Consider the following 18,249-nt stretch of genomic DNA (forward strand, 5'->3'; position numbering starts at 1 on the left):
AACATGTTTGTCTGTAGAAGGAAGGGAAAGGGGAGGAGAAGATTACAGTTTTACTGATTAATCAAAGAAAGAAATAATGTCAGAGAAAGGAAGAGAAGGTCCCCTTTAGCAGGTACTTCCTCGGGACACTGACCTTGTGCTTTTTCCTGAGTACTGGATTAGTGAGTTAGCAGCAACCCTTCTGCAGCTTCTGATGTGAGCTGGTGGTTTTTGTGAGCAGCATTATAAGTTTCAAAAAAAACCCATCCCATCCCAACCTCAGCAAGAGCACTGCATGAGAAATGAATGTCTAAATTGCAATCTAAATGGTTTCTTGACATATTTTGGGTAGACTGTGTTCTCCTGCCTGTAGTTTATAAACTTGTCTGATTTATATATTGCTATAAATCACTGACTTCTGAATACAGTTGTATGAATTTACAGCAGGAGTCATTTATAATTTGCTTGTTGTGAATGTTAACTGAGCTGTTTATCTAGATTGCTATATAAATCAGTTTTATGTTTCTCAGCTTAAATCATTTACATAATGTTGTTTAAGGCAGTCACCATTATTGTGCCAAAAAATCAGGTTTCTTTTTCTCTGCCTTAGGATTTTTAACAAAATCTTTGGAATATAAGGGGAGGAAATGAGATATTAGTAAAAGTCTTTTGTAAGGTGTTTGGTTGAAGTTTTCCCCATAAGTCAGTAATATTACAGGAGAAGAATAAAACTTGTAAAAAGGAAGGCACTTCAGCAGTAGAAACTGTTCAGATTCACTGAAAATGCTTCTTTGTACATGTAAAATTGTTGAAAGGTAAAATGTTGGTATTGTAAACTGGCATATGTAAACACTGTCTGAAAACATGGCCAAGTTCAGCAGATGCCAAAACCACATTGCCTCAGTAGTTCAGGGTTTGCATAGTGGACATAAGACTGAAATGAGTGTAGGAACTTTGAAATAGTTATAAAACACAGCAGTGTTTCATAATGCTCTGTGTAACCTCCTGTGATTCAGCATATCTGATTCTAATATTTTGCAGCAATTACAGGATAGACTGGGGAGTGTTGTTCCAGTAAGATTCTTTCAATTTATTGAAGTCATGAGTCAAGTTTCAAAGGAAGAAAGTCTCGTTTTTGTATCCGATTATTTTGTTGTTACATGCTAAGCCTCCTTTTACCCTTAAAGTAATCTGCAGTATTAAATTAACTTAGGCAATTTATGGCATACTATTAGTTGGGAAAAAATGACTAAATTGAACTGGCAAATTGATTCCCTTTTTGGGTTTGTCTGGGTGACCTTGGAAGAGCTGGTTCACTTTTCTGTTGGTTTCTACAAGGCTGCTGTTGCCTTAGGGTGCCAGCCACACTGTGGGTGCTGCAGCTGCAGGTAGGGGTGCCTGCACTGTGTGCCCCTCCATCCCAAATGAAAATGAAGGCTGAACCTCGCAAACAACATTCAGCCCTCCAGCTGCCAGCTTGCCTTAGCCTTTGTTGTTGTGCTGGGAACGTAGGAAAGCAATGACTGTGTCTGAAAGGTTATTATTACCTGTGCCTTCTCTGGCAGCTGTCTGATGGGAGATGTCAAGTTTGGCATGACATGTTCCTTAGGAGTTGTGAGGGTAGATGATCCCAATGGGACCTGGGACTGTCACAGTCCAACAGATTCTATTGGATGGTTGGTTATCACCAGCTTGTGCTGGGGACTGGCTCGTCCTTTTTGCAGAGGCATCATATGGGCTGTCTAAGAGTCAGGAAAAATCTGCATTCCTCTGTACTGACTACAGAGCTTTTTCCAGAACCTTCAGCATTGCAGTTTCTTTGTACTCTGTGCTGAAAATCCCTTACTATTTTCAGTTCTGCTATCCCATCAATGCTTGGATCTTTTGGGTGAGTTTGCAGCAGAGCTTTCTGTATTATGGCTAAAGGCAGATCTGTAGCAATAGATATGTGGAGAGAATATATCTGTAAGAGAATTTTGATAATTATGCATGCTTGTAAAACCGTTATAAGTCAACGACTGACTTTTTAAGAGATCTCTGGATGTAACTTTTGCAGAAATATGTAGGTTGCAATGGCCTTTTGGAATACAAAATTAGCATCTTTCAGGGAATGAATTATAAAATTGCATTTGTGTGAGAAAAATCATGCTGATCACAGTCAGTTAATTCTAAGGGAATGATGCCTGATGAAGACTGCAAGGATCAGTCTCCTTTTTTCTGGTATTGCATTCCCTTGCCTTTCTATTCCTGTACACATATTTATAGTAATGTAAAATTTCATCAGAGTATGGAAATGGGATTTTGATAGTGAAAAAAGAAAGGTGGGGAGAGAGGTCACCTGTCAGTAATCCTGAGTATGGCTGGTTTTTGGATTTGAACCTGATTTCAGCTTTGTTCTTGGCTGGCAGGTGCCTGGAAGTCTTTCAGTCTGCTTTAGGAGACCTTGTTTTAAAAACAGTAGTATTTTTCGCCTAATTATGAATGCAGATTTTGCATGTGTTTGAGATTTACAAGGCCTTGATTATGTGAAGCGGGCTATAAACTCTCCTTGGAAATGTATAGTAGTCTGGAGTAGATAATTGCACTTTGAGAAAAGAGCCTCTGTTTCCAGTGAAAACACTGTAAAGTTATTTCAGAAATGCTCTGACCTCAGACGTTTCATATAACTTACACAAAATGCTTTCACATTTGTTCGGCAGCTCGTGGCTTGATCTCTGCCATCTCATAAATGAAAGCACAGAAGTCTCCCTGGGAAAAAAGCAGCAAGTCTATGCTGTGGCCTACAAAACTAGAGTTATTTTACTCACTCTGTGCTTTGTGTCTGTACCCTTAAACAGAAGAAACCTTGCCCTCCTTTAAACAAATCTGTCTCCTAATCACACCCCACCCCCACAAACCAACTTTCCCTCAGATTTTTCTTGCTCCCTGCCTCCACTCAGTGTACACACACTAATAAACTCTGCAGTAAAAACCTTGGGAGAATTTCTCAGCATAAATGGAAAGAAGATGTCAAAGGCTGAGGATAGGAATTTTCTGTTTAAAGTTGCAAAAAACAATAGAGGACAATTGAAACAGGGAAAATCCAGAGATGGGTGAACAAGCCTTGAAAGTATTCCATTAATTTTTATTTTGATGAAACCCCGCTGGTTCTCTTCACTTGCATCTAAAAGAGCCATTTTTATTTGCAGTTGTTTGTTTTTCAAGACTTGTGGAAGGCAAATGCATTGCAAATACAAGTGAAGAGACCTGTGAGAATGTTCATACCAGAAGTGCTTTTGTGAGCTCTTGAAAAGCTGTTTTTAACTCCTGGTACAACAAAATTGCCAGATATTTATGAAGACTTTTATGAGAAATTTGTGTGCTGGCAGGATGACTTGGTAGAAATGATGGTGTGTGCCACTCAGGGAGAGAAAACACTAAGCAATAAAAAACAAACAAAAAAATCTGATCATGATGTGCACAGGTCGTTTTCAGAAAATCCTGAACAGAAAAAAAGATTAAAAAAAAAGATATGAGTCAGTCTTATTAAAAAAACCTGTTTTAGTATAGATTGCACTTTCAGAGAACTCTTAGCAGAGGAAAATAAGCAGGGTAGGGGAAGGGGCCACTTGTGCACTGGGGATGGCTGAACAAATTGCCAGCAGTGGTACCAGGGAGACAGTGCAGTAGCCCTGTAGATCTGGTGGCTGAACCCCTCACGGGAGCTCTAACTTGTTTCTGTTCCAGTGGGCCAGCTTAGTTCAGGCAGCTGATGTGATCTCTCCTGTTGTAATTTCTACCAACAGGCAGAGCTGTGGCAAGCAGGCTTCAGAAAGGTTATGAGCCAAGACCTATCAGAAGCAGAGCTACTCTTGGGCATAAGAATGGCACTGAGCATCTAAATGAAGGCAACAACAGCTCCCACAAGGCAACATCTGTTTACAGTCTCAGTCATGTCATGTTATCTATAATTTCATGCCTAAGGCCTGAGAAATAGGATTCTGACTGGAGCAGATAGGGGTCATGCTATTTGCACTTTGCAGCCAGGAAGATATTCAGAGCCAGTAATGGCTTGAGTATTCAAGGAGGCAGAACACATGAGCACAAGCCCTTCGCTTGTACTTCATGTTCAGTTTGGAGAAGGCAGCAACAGACTGCACTGACTGATTTTAGTTCTTCCCATCTTGCAATTACTGTGTTACTGATGGTATGAGTTTACAAATTCACAAGCTCAGTGGCATGTATGTGTAAGTTTGAAAGCAGACGTGCTCTACTGTAATGTCCCATCACAGTACACATATGTGGAGACTGTAGCTAAAAGTAGACAGTGCTGCACTTAGTTTTCAGTATGTATGTGAATATGTGAACTAGGAAAGGACAATAGAGGTTAAAGTATAAGAAAAAAAATACATGGAGAGATCTTAGAGGTGCAGCCAGGTTGTATCTATTAATTAAATTATTTTGTTTAATTTTTTTTTAAACAGGCTAAGTGCTTGCAGTGCAATGCAAAGTGGTCGGGGGTCATAGTTAATTGAGCTGAGAGTTTCCACTCAGCTGGCAGTGAGCACTGTCCTTCCTGAAGATGTGGGGACACATCAGGAGGCAGGCTTGTTTCTGTGTCCTCTGCAGCAGACAGAAGAGATGGCAGGCTCTGGAAGGAGAGGCATATGCTTTAATTCCTTGAAAGATTTAGGAGCAGATGCTCTTCTCTGGCATGCATCAGAAGCCCTTAAAACTAAGCAGAAAATTGGCTACAACAGGGATTCTCAAAGACTTGCCTGTGGTTGATCACGTCTTTAATACACAGCAGACTGACCTCCATTCCACTGCATTTATGTGAACCACATGAGTTTTTACTAGTGTTCTTAGTGACAATCTTTTCTTGTTCTGCATACAGCCTCACAAACACACACACGCTGCCACACACTCTCTTTGTGTTATCACAGTGAACCATGCTGGCTTGAATGGCTCCTTCTCTGTTTACAGTTGCTTTCATATGTACCTCAGGTCCTTCTTTGTAATGAAACACTTGCGTGTCTTACAGAAAGCTGGAGGTAGAGTCTGCACTGTGTAAGCAGACAGTTTTTTGCAGACTGATAGCATTTTTGTTGACAAGATACTAACCTGAAAAGCTAGTGGTTTAGAAACCTGCTGCTAGCTTTCTGGAAAATACTCAGTAAAAACGGAATAGGAGAGAACTTCCTATTTGTGATTCTATCACCTTACGATTTGTTGGGTGGTAAGTAACAAAAAGTAGCTCCTGCAAAATCATATTACACAAAGAGCTCATTTGGCCTAAACAGTCTGCTTGAGACTAAACATCAGTATTGCCAAAGAAAGGAATGAAAACCCTACTTTTAGAATTTTGAATCCATTTTTCTTTGGCAATCTAAGACAAGGATGGTGCCAAAATACTTGAGAGATTTATATGTATTTGAATTTATTAAGTGCATTTGCAAAGAGCTTTTACAGTTTAAGAAAACTTCTGTTATCTGATAGGAGATAAACTGTTGTCCCTAAGTGAAATCTGTAGATATTTTGTCATTTCAGGCTTAGTTCTGCTTGTCTAAGGAGACAGGTTCAACACACAAGGTTAGCAAACTATTCAAGAAATGCTGTGCAGTTCCTATTATTAGTACAAAAGAGGAAGCCATCTCTGGAATAGCACTGGCATTTGGAGCTAAAAATTATAAGGAAATACATTGTTAGGAAGAAATTGCATATTGGCACAGACCTGTTTCTTGCTGTGTCCCAGGACTTCATCAGTATCAGTAATTAATCTTTGCCTTTGTTTCTTTCAGGGCCCTCCTGGTCCAAAAGGCGAGAAGGTGAGTTGATGTTCGGGTGATTCTTACAAGGTGACTGGAAAGCCCTCCCAGCATGAACTCAAGAGACTGTTTGTATTGATGCAGTGAAATGTTAGATTGTGTAAGAGAGCTGGGTAGCACACAGATGCTGTGTTAAACCTATCATCTCATCTTTCCACTTTGCAGGGAGATCAAGGTGATCAGGGCCCTCGGGTAAGCATCTTAAAAAAAATGTTACACTTCCCCTTCGCTGAGTAGGCAATTAGTCTTTACTGCAAAACTAAATTCAAATACACTGTCTGAGCTAATTATGCTTATTAGCTGCATTTACCCTGCATGTTGAAGTGTCTGCAGGACAGTAATACTGAACGTGAGCAGGAGGTGTCTGGGAAGGTTTGAGTTATTCCATGGTGTACAGTTTCCATTTTGGGTGGAAGCAGGTTCCACAGTGATTTTGCTCTGCTGTATAAAGCTGGCTTTCCTAACCAAACCATTCCTTTTCCCCAGCAATGTGTTCATGCCATGCATGGGCTTCCACAATGCAGAGGGCCAGTGGGTTTCTAATAAATGTACTTCTGGATTTCATGTAAAATGTAGCTAATATTTAGTGAATTATAAATAAATAAAATGTATGCATGTATTAGCTTTTTTTCTGACATATATGCATTTAATATTTTTAATAATAACAATATTATCACCTTGCAGTTACAATTCAGAGAGTTAGAACATGATTTAATTTAGGAAATGAGAAGGTTCTTTTAATTTTCAAATGTCATGTTTATTTTAACAGAGAGATAGAGAAATACAGGAGTGTAAGTTCTAATGAATTGGCTGTGCAAGTTCACTCTTTACATCTGTGCTTCATTAGAAAACTCTTGGTTACATTGTTCAGATGATATAGTAACTCTCTTTGGTTACATGTATATAATTTTACCCATAACAGTATGTTCCATAGATTATTTTCTTCTGTTAACTATGTTAAATATTTTGAATTTGCAGCTTTATTTCATTCTACTGTTTTGTTTCATGTAAATTCATTTAATTGGATTTTACTTTTTTTTCAGCCAGTAAGATTATCTAAAGTCACAACATGCTTTTACAGCTGATTTTGATGTTCTGTTAACTGGTGTCCTGTTATGCTTGGTGCTAGGGCTGCACATCATAAAGACAGTGGCCTGAGAGTGAACAGCTTTAAATATTATTTCAATTGAAACTCAGTAAGAATTAGAAAACTACTTAAATAAATAAAAGAAAGTAGAGTGTAACTACGAGAGCAACGTGGTTTTTTTTTTTTTTTTAGGTAACTAATACATGAAGTAAAGGTTCTGAATAATGTAAAAATTTCCTTTCAGCTTCGAAGCAAAATTAGTGCCTCTCAGAGGCCATACTGGGCTATGTATTTTGGGTCTGTGCTAGGGAACTTCATGGGGACTGTGGGGAGAGAGATTCAGGGAAGGAGAGCAGTGCAGTGCCTGTGGCTTAGGAGAGGATGCTCCATTTGGGAAACGATGCTCCATTCAGGTGGTAAGACAGGCTCAAGTGTAAGTGCTTGCACTGAGTGGCCTGCAGAAGAATGTGTGTTCTTCCATTGACATTCACAGCTGTGGCTTTAGATTCAAAAGAACAGGAGAGCAAATTTGATGGAAGTGTCGGAGAGGGATGCAATAACAAGTATGGAAGAGTAGTGTTGTGAATAGCATTACATAGCTGAGGATAAGAATCTGGAATTATGACTGTCAGAGAAATTTCCAGGGAAAAACCCAGAGGTCTGAATGCTGGAGAACAAATGAAGTTGTATTGACACAAGGGAATGATGATGCAGAAATCTTGGCAAAATGTTGAAGAGATGTAAGAACTGTTAAGTGGTTAAACATGTATGGCTTTCAGTCTCTGGTCTGGGAGTGTTGGCAGTACCCAGTAAGAAGATGCTAGTTTGGTCAGTGTTACTGCAGGGGGACCTCTGCTATGCGGAGATTGTTGTATCTGCTTTTCCAAGGCATCTGCATTGCCAAGACTTCCGTATACAGGAAGGTACTAGAGTCCTTACTAAGCCATACAAATCATGGTTATGACTATTTGTGGGTTTGGTAAATCAAGTGCAGATAAAAAGCAGAAAAAATACAACCTGAGGAATTCATACATAAGGACGTCACAAGGTTGTGTTTGCAGCAGCAGCTGGCACTTGAGACTGAATTCTGTATCTGATTACAGAAAAAGAATTCAATAAGGTCAGCAGTGGAGAGGAAAGCTGAAACTTTACCAACTCTTTAGTCAATGCAGGTTGTAGTAACCTATCTCCTTTTTAACTTTATGGGTTAAACTTGGGAAATTTGCCCAGAGTTGTTGGTTTTCCCTTAATCTATTTTGAATGTGTTCTACAGCCTCTTCTCATTTTTTCCCCTCCATATTTCACAAGTAATAAGTACTATGAAGCCTGTGACCATTTTATATTTCATGGTACAGCAGTTATCTCTTCTGATAACTCTCTTCAGGGTTTACTCTGCTCAACCTGCTGTGCCAGGGGATTTACAATATAATTAATAGAATTTTTATGTGTAAGCTACTCATGCACCAAATGGAACTAAACCCATTTAGTCCTGGTTGGTTACCTTTGCAAATAGTTTTCCATCACTGTGTGTGTAAAATAAATGGGTTTGGAGGTAATGGCATACAGTATTATTTTTGAGAAATATTGTATCTGAAAGTAACTAGGGCATGACATTAACACTTGGATTTGACAAGTTTGCAGACAGATTGGATATAATATCTAAGAGCAGTGAACATTTTAATGCTAATTCATCTTTTACAGATAAAGAGCCTGAAGTTTCTTTAGGTTTATATTTTTACATACTGGCTTGAAACACGCATTTAACATAGCGAAACTTGTTAGTGTTCCAAGCTATGACTGAAATTTCAAAATTACCCTTTTTCTTTAGAAAAGCTACTTTCTTTCCTCCAGGTATTTTTGTAAAAGAAATCAAAATAAAAAGTAAAGACTGTCCAAGTCTAGACCTTGAACTTCCAGAAATCTGCTGAAAAGAAAATAGGAAAGGTATTCTTGAAAACTTTTTACAAGAGGCAAAGATACTGTTGCTTTCTGTCCCACCCAAGTTTTTTCACCTTGAGATTTTTGAGGGATCCTTCTTTCTGAAATAATTTCAAAACCGTAAAGATAGTAATCAATTATCTCAAAATGTTCATAGTTACTGTTATTCTACCGTGTAGAATATATACAGAACTGCTTTGAAGTCCAGGTTTTCTTGAAAATATCTTCAGTAAAGTCATACACTAAGAACTCAACCTTGCAAATACCACCGAGAGGCCAAGCACTTCTGTTTTTAGAATAATGTGCCTGGGTTTTTGTATTGTGTTTTGTTGGTGGGGTTTTTTGTTGGGTTTTGTGTGTGTGTGTATATGGGGGTTGTTTTGTTTTGTTATGTTTTGTTTAGTAAGAATCTGAAGAGTTTTCTTAAGTAATATGATTACTTATTCAGAAGAAATCTATGCATCAGACTCACTCATTGTGCAGAGGTGGCTTAAGGGTTCTAGTTCATAATGCCATGTGGATTGATCTACCAGTGTCCATACTGTGTAGAAAATACGAGCCAAAACACATTCTAGTAGTGTGAATGATACAGAAGTTCATACCTGGAGTGTGAGTTTGAGCAGCAAGTTGATCCAGCTTTTAATCACATGAGACCACCAATAAGCTAGTGATGGTGAGTCCTGATATTACTTGAAAAAAATTCTTTTTTTTATCTCTCTATATTTTTGTATAAGATCTGTAATTACTCTAAAGTTCTGGTTGACTAAACATTCAGGTCAAATGCAGAACTAGCTTTCCTTGGTATCAGTGTAAGAAATAGTAATGTTAGTGTATCTTTTGGATGCTCTTCTTTTTGCAGAGGGCATGGCTTCGTGAAATGCCCATGGAGATTTGCTTTACTGTACTGAGCCATGAGAAAATTAAAAATGATGGGGTTTAGCCTGTAGACTATTTTAATAAATGGTGATATCAGGCTGCTCAGTTTCAGTTGTTCAGCTCTAGTCCAATTTAAAAAAAGCCTTTGAAAATTTCAAAATGGTAAGATTTCAAAGGATATATTGTCCAAGTAGACACTGCATCTTGATAATAGAAAGAGGTCTTCAGAGGTGGATGCTTGGGAACAGAAAACTAGTACAGAATATCTTACTGGATGTGGAGGGGAACTTTGTAAACAAGGTTGAAGAAAAGGCTGGGGTACTTAATGTCTTCTTTGCCTCAGTCTTCAAGAAAAAGACTGGTTGTCCCAAGGGAAACTGGCCCCTTGATCCGGTAGACAGGGATAAGGAGCTGAGTAGACCCTCTGCAATCCAGGAGGATGTAGTTAGACCTTCTGTGCCACTGAGAAACTCCCAAATCTCTGGGGTCAGATGTTGGGTCATGTAAAGGTACTGAGGGAGCTGGTGGAAGTGCTCTCCAGGCCATTCTCCATCATTTATCACCAGTCCCGCCTCTGTGGGGTTCCAGATGACTGGAGGTTGAGCACGTGACACCCAGCTACAAGAACGGTTAGAGGAGGATCAGGAGAGCTACAGACCTGTCAGCCTGACCTCAGTGCCAGGAAAAGTGATGGAACAGATCATCTTGAGTGTGATCATGCAGCATGTACTGGACAACCAGGGGATTGGGCTCAGCCTGCATGGATTCAGGAAAAGCAGGTCCTACCTGGCCAGCCTGGTCTCCTTCCATGACCAGGTGACCTGCCTAGTGGATGAGGGTGGTGTTCAGTTGAAAGTTGGACTTGATGATCTTGGAGGTATTTTCCAGCTTTAATGACTGTATGATTCTTAGTCTTTTCTCATCGTTCTGTAAATGACATAATAAATATATTCTGTCCTCTAGTTCAGATACATGAGAGATTTCTTGCTTATCAGGGCTAGAAATCATTAGCTAGAAGTTGATTTTAAATTGGTTTTGATCTAGGTGAAATGAGATACCACCCAGAAGCCACACATAAGTGTTTTTATAAAATAATATTCTACTTTTGATATATTTAAGTAAATTTCCCAGTTGCCTGGAGTGGCACAGAACTGATAATATCTCTAAAATATCTTAACCAGCAAAGATGAAGTTCTAGAAAAAACAGGAACTCAGAAGTTTATTTTATTTTGTTAACCTTTATTGACTTGAAGATTAAAAACATTCCTTGAGTCCTGTTAAAACAGTTAGGTTCTGATAGAGATATAATGTTCTTTTCTAGTTAACCCTTTCCCCTGTTTACTTTTAAGTATATTTGCTACTTATTTGCTGCCTAGTAGAGGGAAATCATTGCTTTGCAAGTTCTATTCTTCTGTGCTGACAAACTATTTCAAAATTACCTAATGTCGACAAAAGTAGTCCTGGAAGCAGTCTGTTTACTGAAATATCTACATAAAAATGTGTGTGTATATATAGACATAAGCTCTCTTTTAAAATTGAAGTATTGCTTCACTTGTTCTGTTATAGACACAGCTTTTATAAACTATGCCATATTAAAGGAAAATTAAAGGTGTGCAAGCACTAAATTTTGACCTGATTTTTTTAAATGAAAATTTTAAAAAGCCTTGTTTTAATGTATGTGCATTATTATTACTTAATCTATTTCTAGGAAATGTATAATAAGTATTTTGAGCCTTTTCCTGCTCCTAATAACAATACATAGAAAACCTGTATTCATGTCCTTAGAATCAGTGCCTCAGTAATAAATTAGAAAATATTAGTTACTGAATAATATTTAAACCATGATCATTAACTTTTCACCCCCTTTTAAAGCCATCCTACTTTGTAATATATGAGAGATTTTGGTTTTGTTGTTGTCTGAGTTTTTTTAAGAAAGGAACAGGTTTGCTTCACAAAATAAATAATAGTATATAAACTAATTTGATTTCTTGCCTTCCCCAAAAGCGAAAGTCAGTTTTTTGGGGTGAGGTCAGGTTGACATTGTGAACTGAAATGAATGTAGTTAAATCAGTTACGTTACAGAAAGATTTGTTCCCAAATGTTTCATGCTGATAATTTTCATCTTCATTCCACATCTTGTCAAAGCGAAAATGTGTAGTGTTAGAGTGAAAGTATTTTGTTAATGAAATACAATTTTGCAAAATTTAAATTCTGGTTTTTGCATAATTTAAATTCTGTTTAATGCTATTAATTTCTTCTACTTTTGGTGATTCTTATTTATGCCTTAAAGCATATTTTCTGGTTTATTGTACGTTATTTCAAACAAATAGCAGACACAGAGTGCTGCTTTAATTTCGTACTTTACCACTATGATTACACTCATGGTTGTTTCTTCTGCTGTTAACTGACCTGTGTAAATCAAATTATAGATCACGTTATAAGCTGTATCTAGCTGCTGTTTCAAACTGCACTTTCAGTGTGCCGCAATAAGAATATTAAAAAAGCATTAGTGATTCCTACTGTTAACATAACTTTCACTGAAGCGGAATCATTGAGAAAACTGCTGGACATCCGGTTTAATGCCAGTTTTTCTGTGAGCAGTGTATTTAGCTTCTAAGACACCGTTTCCTTATCTGCCAGAAGGCAACAGGGGTATTTACCTACTCCATTCCTGGGATTAATTAACTGCACTTCGCTGGTGTTGGGCTGCTGTGGCTCCCCTGTTTTCCATTAAGTCAAAACTAGGGTAACAAATTGGAGCAAGGTAACTTGGTGCTCTGTAACTAGGAGAGGTTAGGAAAGAACTCAGATGGTGTTGGCTGCCAACTTTGTCTAAAGCATTGGGGCACTCAGACTTGAGAGTCAGAGTTCACAAGAGTGTCCTTTTGGCTGTGAATGACTCTCAAGGGCCAAGCTATGCCTTTGATGTTCAGCTCCTGAGGTTCCCTTGGGGAATGCAGAACAGCTGTGACACTCCAGAGAAAGTGCCACATACCTGCTCCCTAGACGAGGATGTTGTCATTCCTGTCTTAAGAGCTCAGCATTGCGTGTCTTCTCTCTCCACCAGTTGGTTTGCATCTTGCCCCTTTTTAGTAATGACAGAGGAATGGTGAGGAAGGAAGTCTCTGTACATCCTGTTCCTTTTTCTACAGCCCTCTCCTATGGCTGAAAATACATCATTTGGTTGTTGTATCTCAAACTACAGCTGCCACGCAGAAGTGCTACAGCACTGAACATTTGAATTAGACAAATTTGATTGAAAACAACTTTTAAGAAAATTAATCCAGTTCTGATAGACATCAGAGAAGAGGCTTGAACCACTGGCCTGCATCACATAACTGCAGCAGGTAAAAGATTTGAAGATAAACATAAGCCAGGAGAGAAGATTTTTATTTTCAGAACCAGCTTGGTTATGGACCAGCCCATCTTGCAGTTAACTGAATGCCTACCACCACTTTCATTGAGAGTAGCAGGTTTGCCTTTTGGAAGGATATCTTATGGAGGTCAGATGTGTGGTCTCTCATCAGAACACATAATTGAGTTGTATAGAAAAGACATTTGCCTCACTGAAAATTCATCTAGTAACAGGACAGAAGTAGAGAAGTGTTGGGTTTTGCCAATTTTATTCCGTTTGAATGCAGTGTCAGGTAGATTTCACAGAACTCATTATAGGAAATAATGCTTTTAGAGTGATATGTTTATGCTAGATCTTAAACACTGCATTTTTACTATTTTTTATAAAGTCTGAATCATTTTATAATGTATTCAAATCAGAACTCTTCACTGAATGTTTACCTAAGTGAAAAGAAATTTCTGGATTCTTGTCTTGTTGTGGTGTGCTGTTTTTGTTAGCAGATTTGCTGCTGCAGAAAGCAGCAGTTATGATAAAAGGGATTATATAAGAGAGCTCCTGCTGAGAGTCCGTGGCACTGTACAGGGTGATACCAAACACTGTGTTCCCCAGGGCAGGTACAATAATTAGCCACAGGACTGGCACTCAGTCTGAGGGATTAATTAGAACTGGAGCTGGTGTTGGAGAGAGGCAGAGCAGCCATAAAGAGTGTCAGGATCACTCTGGCCTGAAGCCTGTGTGATTTGATGTGAAATAGCAGCAGCTGGCTGTAACCTTAGGAAGTGCAAGAGAACAGCAGGTGGTAATTCCTGTCTCATTTACCATGTCTTCACAGGAACATGCAAGCTTGGGTAGCTTGGGTTTATTGGCAGGTCAGAAGGAAAATCCTAGAGAGGACTGTGACATTTACTATACTGAGCAAATGCAGTAGTCAAACTGCAGTGTATGCAGCACAGTGTAAAACCAGTAACACTGTTGCTTAACGTTATCAGACTTGCCTCTGACAAGGTTATGATGACCTTGTAATATTGACCTCATGTGGACCAATGGACAAGGCTGACAGTATTGTAAGAAATCTAGGACAGCTAGTGGGAATTACATCCTTCAAGGCTGTGATGAATGTAACAGGAGAACTATTTCATCCAAGTAAAGAAATCAGAGAGTGGGAATGATACCATGTTCTGGCATCCCTCGGTTTTCTCAGTAGCCATTGTATGGGGCAGGTTGGCTTTACCCATGCTTCCAGGTGGGTAATGTTGTCCCATGGCTGTTGGTCTCCATCAGGCATCGTGTTTTGCTTGGCATTTGGGCAAAAATGGCAGTGAGGCATGCAGCAACTGTGCTAATTTAGCAGTTGTAACCAGCTAGCATTTCAGGGTGAGCTTGAGTAGCTGTCAGCAGAGGAATTTAGTAGACCAGTGGTCGCTGTGGATGACTGTAGTGTTTTGTATTCTGTTAGGGCCTCCCAGGGTGTAGAACAAGAACCCTTCCTATGTGCAGTTCAAGAATCAAACCAAATAAAGAGAAAATTGAGTAACTTTGAATCCATCATTCAGAACAGCTTTCGATAGGAAAAAAATAAAACAGATGCAGGGGATATTTGTGGCTATATTTATAGCAAAGTGACAGGAAAGGAAGAGAACTCATTTTGTGGGAAGGATAGCCTTTTTATGCCTTTTTAGAAGCTCGTTGTGTGCCAACATTATCTTTCATGGATGCCAGAGGGTGCAGTGCCTTCTAAAGCCTCTCACACTTGCAAAAACTATGGACCTATTGTAGTGTCTTTGCTGGGTTCCATTTAGTGTTCCCATGTTTCTGGCTCTCTCCAATGATATGTGTTACTCATGGGGAGATGATCCAGGTCCAAACTGGCATTGCATGTATCTGACTGTTAGGTCTAAGATTATGACCACTTTGGGCAAAGGAAAGAAAGCTTTTTCCTAGTTGGGAACAAGCTGAAAGAAGTAACTGAGCTGCAGATGGAAGAACAGGATTGACCCTTTTCTCATGTGTTCTTTATGTGGGCAGAAAACTGCAGTACTGATAGCTAATCTTGAACTTGCCTGTGTGGTCTTGGGAAGCTTTGGGGATGCTTTTTGGACTGTGAAGTGCTGAATGTAAATGGTTCTGTGTACAGCTACACAAATCTTTCCAAAGTCTTTCATTTCTTCTCAAGGAAAAAGAAAATCTTTCATGACAAACCACTGTATTTTCTGAATAAGCACCTTTCTTAATTAATTCTCAGTCCTTCATGTTGAAGATTAAAAAAAAATGTGAGTTTAAAACATCATATTCCAAATATGCCTCTTTAGCGGTAATTGAAAATGACTGTGCTGTAATTCTAAAGGCTGATGAGTAAAAATGAAGTTGTTTAAAAATTTTCTGTTTTTCCATTTTTTTCCATTAATGTCATTTATTGCTTGCTATTCAGATTTTATTACTTCTTAAGTAGGCTTCTTGTTTGTGCTCATTTCCATTACATGGGTGTTGTAGTTTTATCTAGAGGAGAAATGGATCGTGTGCAGCACAGCAGGGCTAATGAGTCACAGATGTAAAGATTCTGACACATCACTATCTAATAACTTCTTTAACTTATATTCCATATAAGATAAATGCAAACTTGATACATCTATTTCCTAAATGATGTATCATTCTAGTCTTATCAGTGTCTCAGGAGTGAGTCCCTTTATATGTTGTGAGTTTTAGCTTTTTTCAGTTTTGTTTTCTGTTTTTTTGTTTCTGAAGAGGAGATTTCAGGTCACTGGGCAATGCAGCTAGCCAGACTGCATTTCATCCCCATTAAGTGGGAAAGCTGCATTTAGCCACTGGCTTTATGGGATCAACTTACAAGGTCTCAGCTTCATCTCATGGATGTATAGCAGGAATTAAGATGCTAAATGCATCTTTAAATGCTAAATGGTAGTGAAGAGCATGTATGCATCAAAAAGTTACTCTGCCTTTTTTGTAAAGGCTGGTGCAGTCTTTGTCATCCACAGGCTTTCTGGTGTGATGAACAGAGAAAGTATTCGCCACATTAAAAGAATCCACTGCAGCTGAGAGACCTGGCAGGCTGCCCTGGCCTGTTGGTGCTCCCCACCAGGCGAGCTGGGCTGCTGCAAAGAGCTCATGTGCTACAGCAACGTGGGCTGCATCAGCAGAGTCTTCACACAGGACTCCTCAGAAGGGCCCTTGCCTGGAGGCAAGAGTCAGGCACAGCCTTCCCTTTAGCAGATGCTAAGTGGCATGGAGCAGCTGTTTGCTCCAGGAGGAGCCCCCAGAGGGGCTGTGCTACCAACTCTACCTCATAAAGGTGTCTGTGGGCATACAGGGGGCTTAGAGCTCCCTGGCTGTACTTTGTTAATTGTTCCTCAGCCTAATGTCTCTGCCATTGAAGAAGCCTCTGCTTCTGACAGTGTGCTGTGCTAAAGGCAAGGAGAAGACTTAGGAATTTCCTCTTCTTTAGGAATTCACTGCTCAACTGCATAAGGTTTTGTCTTTATCAGAGGGTTTAGTTCAGACCCTACAAGGCAGCTCAAGAAAGGTGGTTGAACTGAGAGCAAAGTTTACCCCTTTATATTGTGACTGCAGGCCACAATCACCACACTCTTCCCTTTTTGTGCCAGTACAGTACATGTTCTGCCCATCTCGGTAGAGTAGAATATGAGAAAGCATATGTGGCATACAGCAATTGAGGGGTAAAAATGGTTATGAAAATACTGCTATGTATGTCTTGAAAACGTTGACCATGGCCATTATGGACTACCCAAGATCTAGCAGTAGATTTATGTTCAGTGTTTATAGTTGTGTATGTGCTACCAGTTTATGTGCTGAATGTCATATGTTAAACAGAATGTGAGGAGCTGGACATTAATTATGCAAAGCATTTCAGAGAATACTGTCGTTGCTGTCGGCTTGTGCAGCAATCCAGAGTCAAGGCTTTCTGCATAGACCTCTTGAAGTGCTTTAGTACATTTCAGTTAAAAATGGCTCAATCATCTATTGGCTGATAGCCTTAACAATTTTCAAATGATCATAACAATTTATTATAATTTTATGGAAAGACACCTTCATGGGATTGCTCCTTCTACAATCTCTCAATAGTCTTGATAGTTGAGAAATGCCAACTTGCATCTGCAGTGCAGTGCAGCCCTAACTCTGTTTCCCATATGACAGAGAGGCCGTTTCCTGTCTGTTGGCCGTGTGGGCTGTACTGAACGTAGTGTTTGTTCTGTTTGTCTGTTGGTAAATTGTCTCTGCCATGTTTGTGTCGTGCTGTTCTCGTACCATGTTATGCTGTGTCCCTAGGGTCTGCCAGGCTTCCCCACAGTTGCTGCTCTGCACAGTAATCAGATCCTCACCGTCAAGGTTTGTGGCTGACGCGTACCTGTTCAGTCAGGTCTCTCTGTATCAGCATAAAAGTGCACATGAAAAATTGTTTTTAACATGGAATACTGGTGAATTCTTACGGTGGACCTAAGCCAACCCTCACTGCCTTTGCATTGATCTAAGTACTCCTGATGCAGAGCGTGGAATCAAATCAATAACTGTGTACCCCTGGAAATGCCTACATTCCCCATGGTCTTGGTCAGTATTTTATTTTCAGATGAGTTTTTTCTGTTGTGCTTCCCTGAGGCATACATAAGTGTGGAAAATGTCAGTGAACCCTATACTGGTTACATGTAAAGTCAGATATTTGTGTTAGATATCAGAGGTTTCATCTGTACATCCAGATTTTTCAAAGTGGATTTGCAAATTAAGCAGGAAGCGATCTGGTCAAGCTGAAACTTCAGACCTTATAAAAATACCATCATTCTTCATGGCACACTATGCTGGTTAGAAAATCTGACTGAAAGTTGAACTGGTGCTTTGTCTCTAGAAATTTTGCTGAAAGAACAACATATAAAAGTACTGATTTTTAGAACCTGGGTGATGAAAAAAACTAATACACATGCAGAATTCTCATGTAAAATATAGGGAGAAAACAGTCACACATTTAAGTAATTGTATATGATTTAAATCATAGCAGTATGTCCTGTACAATACAGAGAATCTTTTTCCAAAAGAAAATGCACAGTTTCTTTCAGGCAGAAGCACCAGTTCATATTGTATTAGCTATTACAAATCTAATGAATATGTCTTTATTTCTTTCTCGGGCCTTCTGATGTCTATTCTTCAATTCTCTCATCTCTGATCTTCAACCTTTGACCTCA

The 18,249-nt window shown here is 39.2% G+C and overlaps 1 protein-coding gene across 1 annotated transcript in view; it reads left to right on the forward strand.

Annotated features, from left to right (window-relative positions):
• The window catches only part of COL25A1 (collagen type XXV alpha 1 chain), a 296,280-nt gene that overhangs the window by 193,039 nt on the left and 84,992 nt on the right, over positions 1 to 18,249 (forward strand). The window contains exons 8-9 of the mRNA XM_066317842.1: positions 5,760 to 5,786; positions 5,952 to 5,978. Of these exons, the coding sequence (XP_066173939.1) occupies positions 5,760 to 5,786; positions 5,952 to 5,978 (54 nt within the window). The remainder of the gene's footprint in view (positions 1 to 5,759; positions 5,787 to 5,951; positions 5,979 to 18,249) is intronic.

Source organism: Sylvia atricapilla, chromosome 4 (genome assembly GCF_009819655.1).
Source record: "Sylvia atricapilla isolate bSylAtr1 chromosome 4, bSylAtr1.pri, whole genome shotgun sequence".
Classification (NCBI taxonomy): domain Eukaryota; kingdom Metazoa; phylum Chordata; class Aves; order Passeriformes; family Sylviidae; genus Sylvia; species Sylvia atricapilla.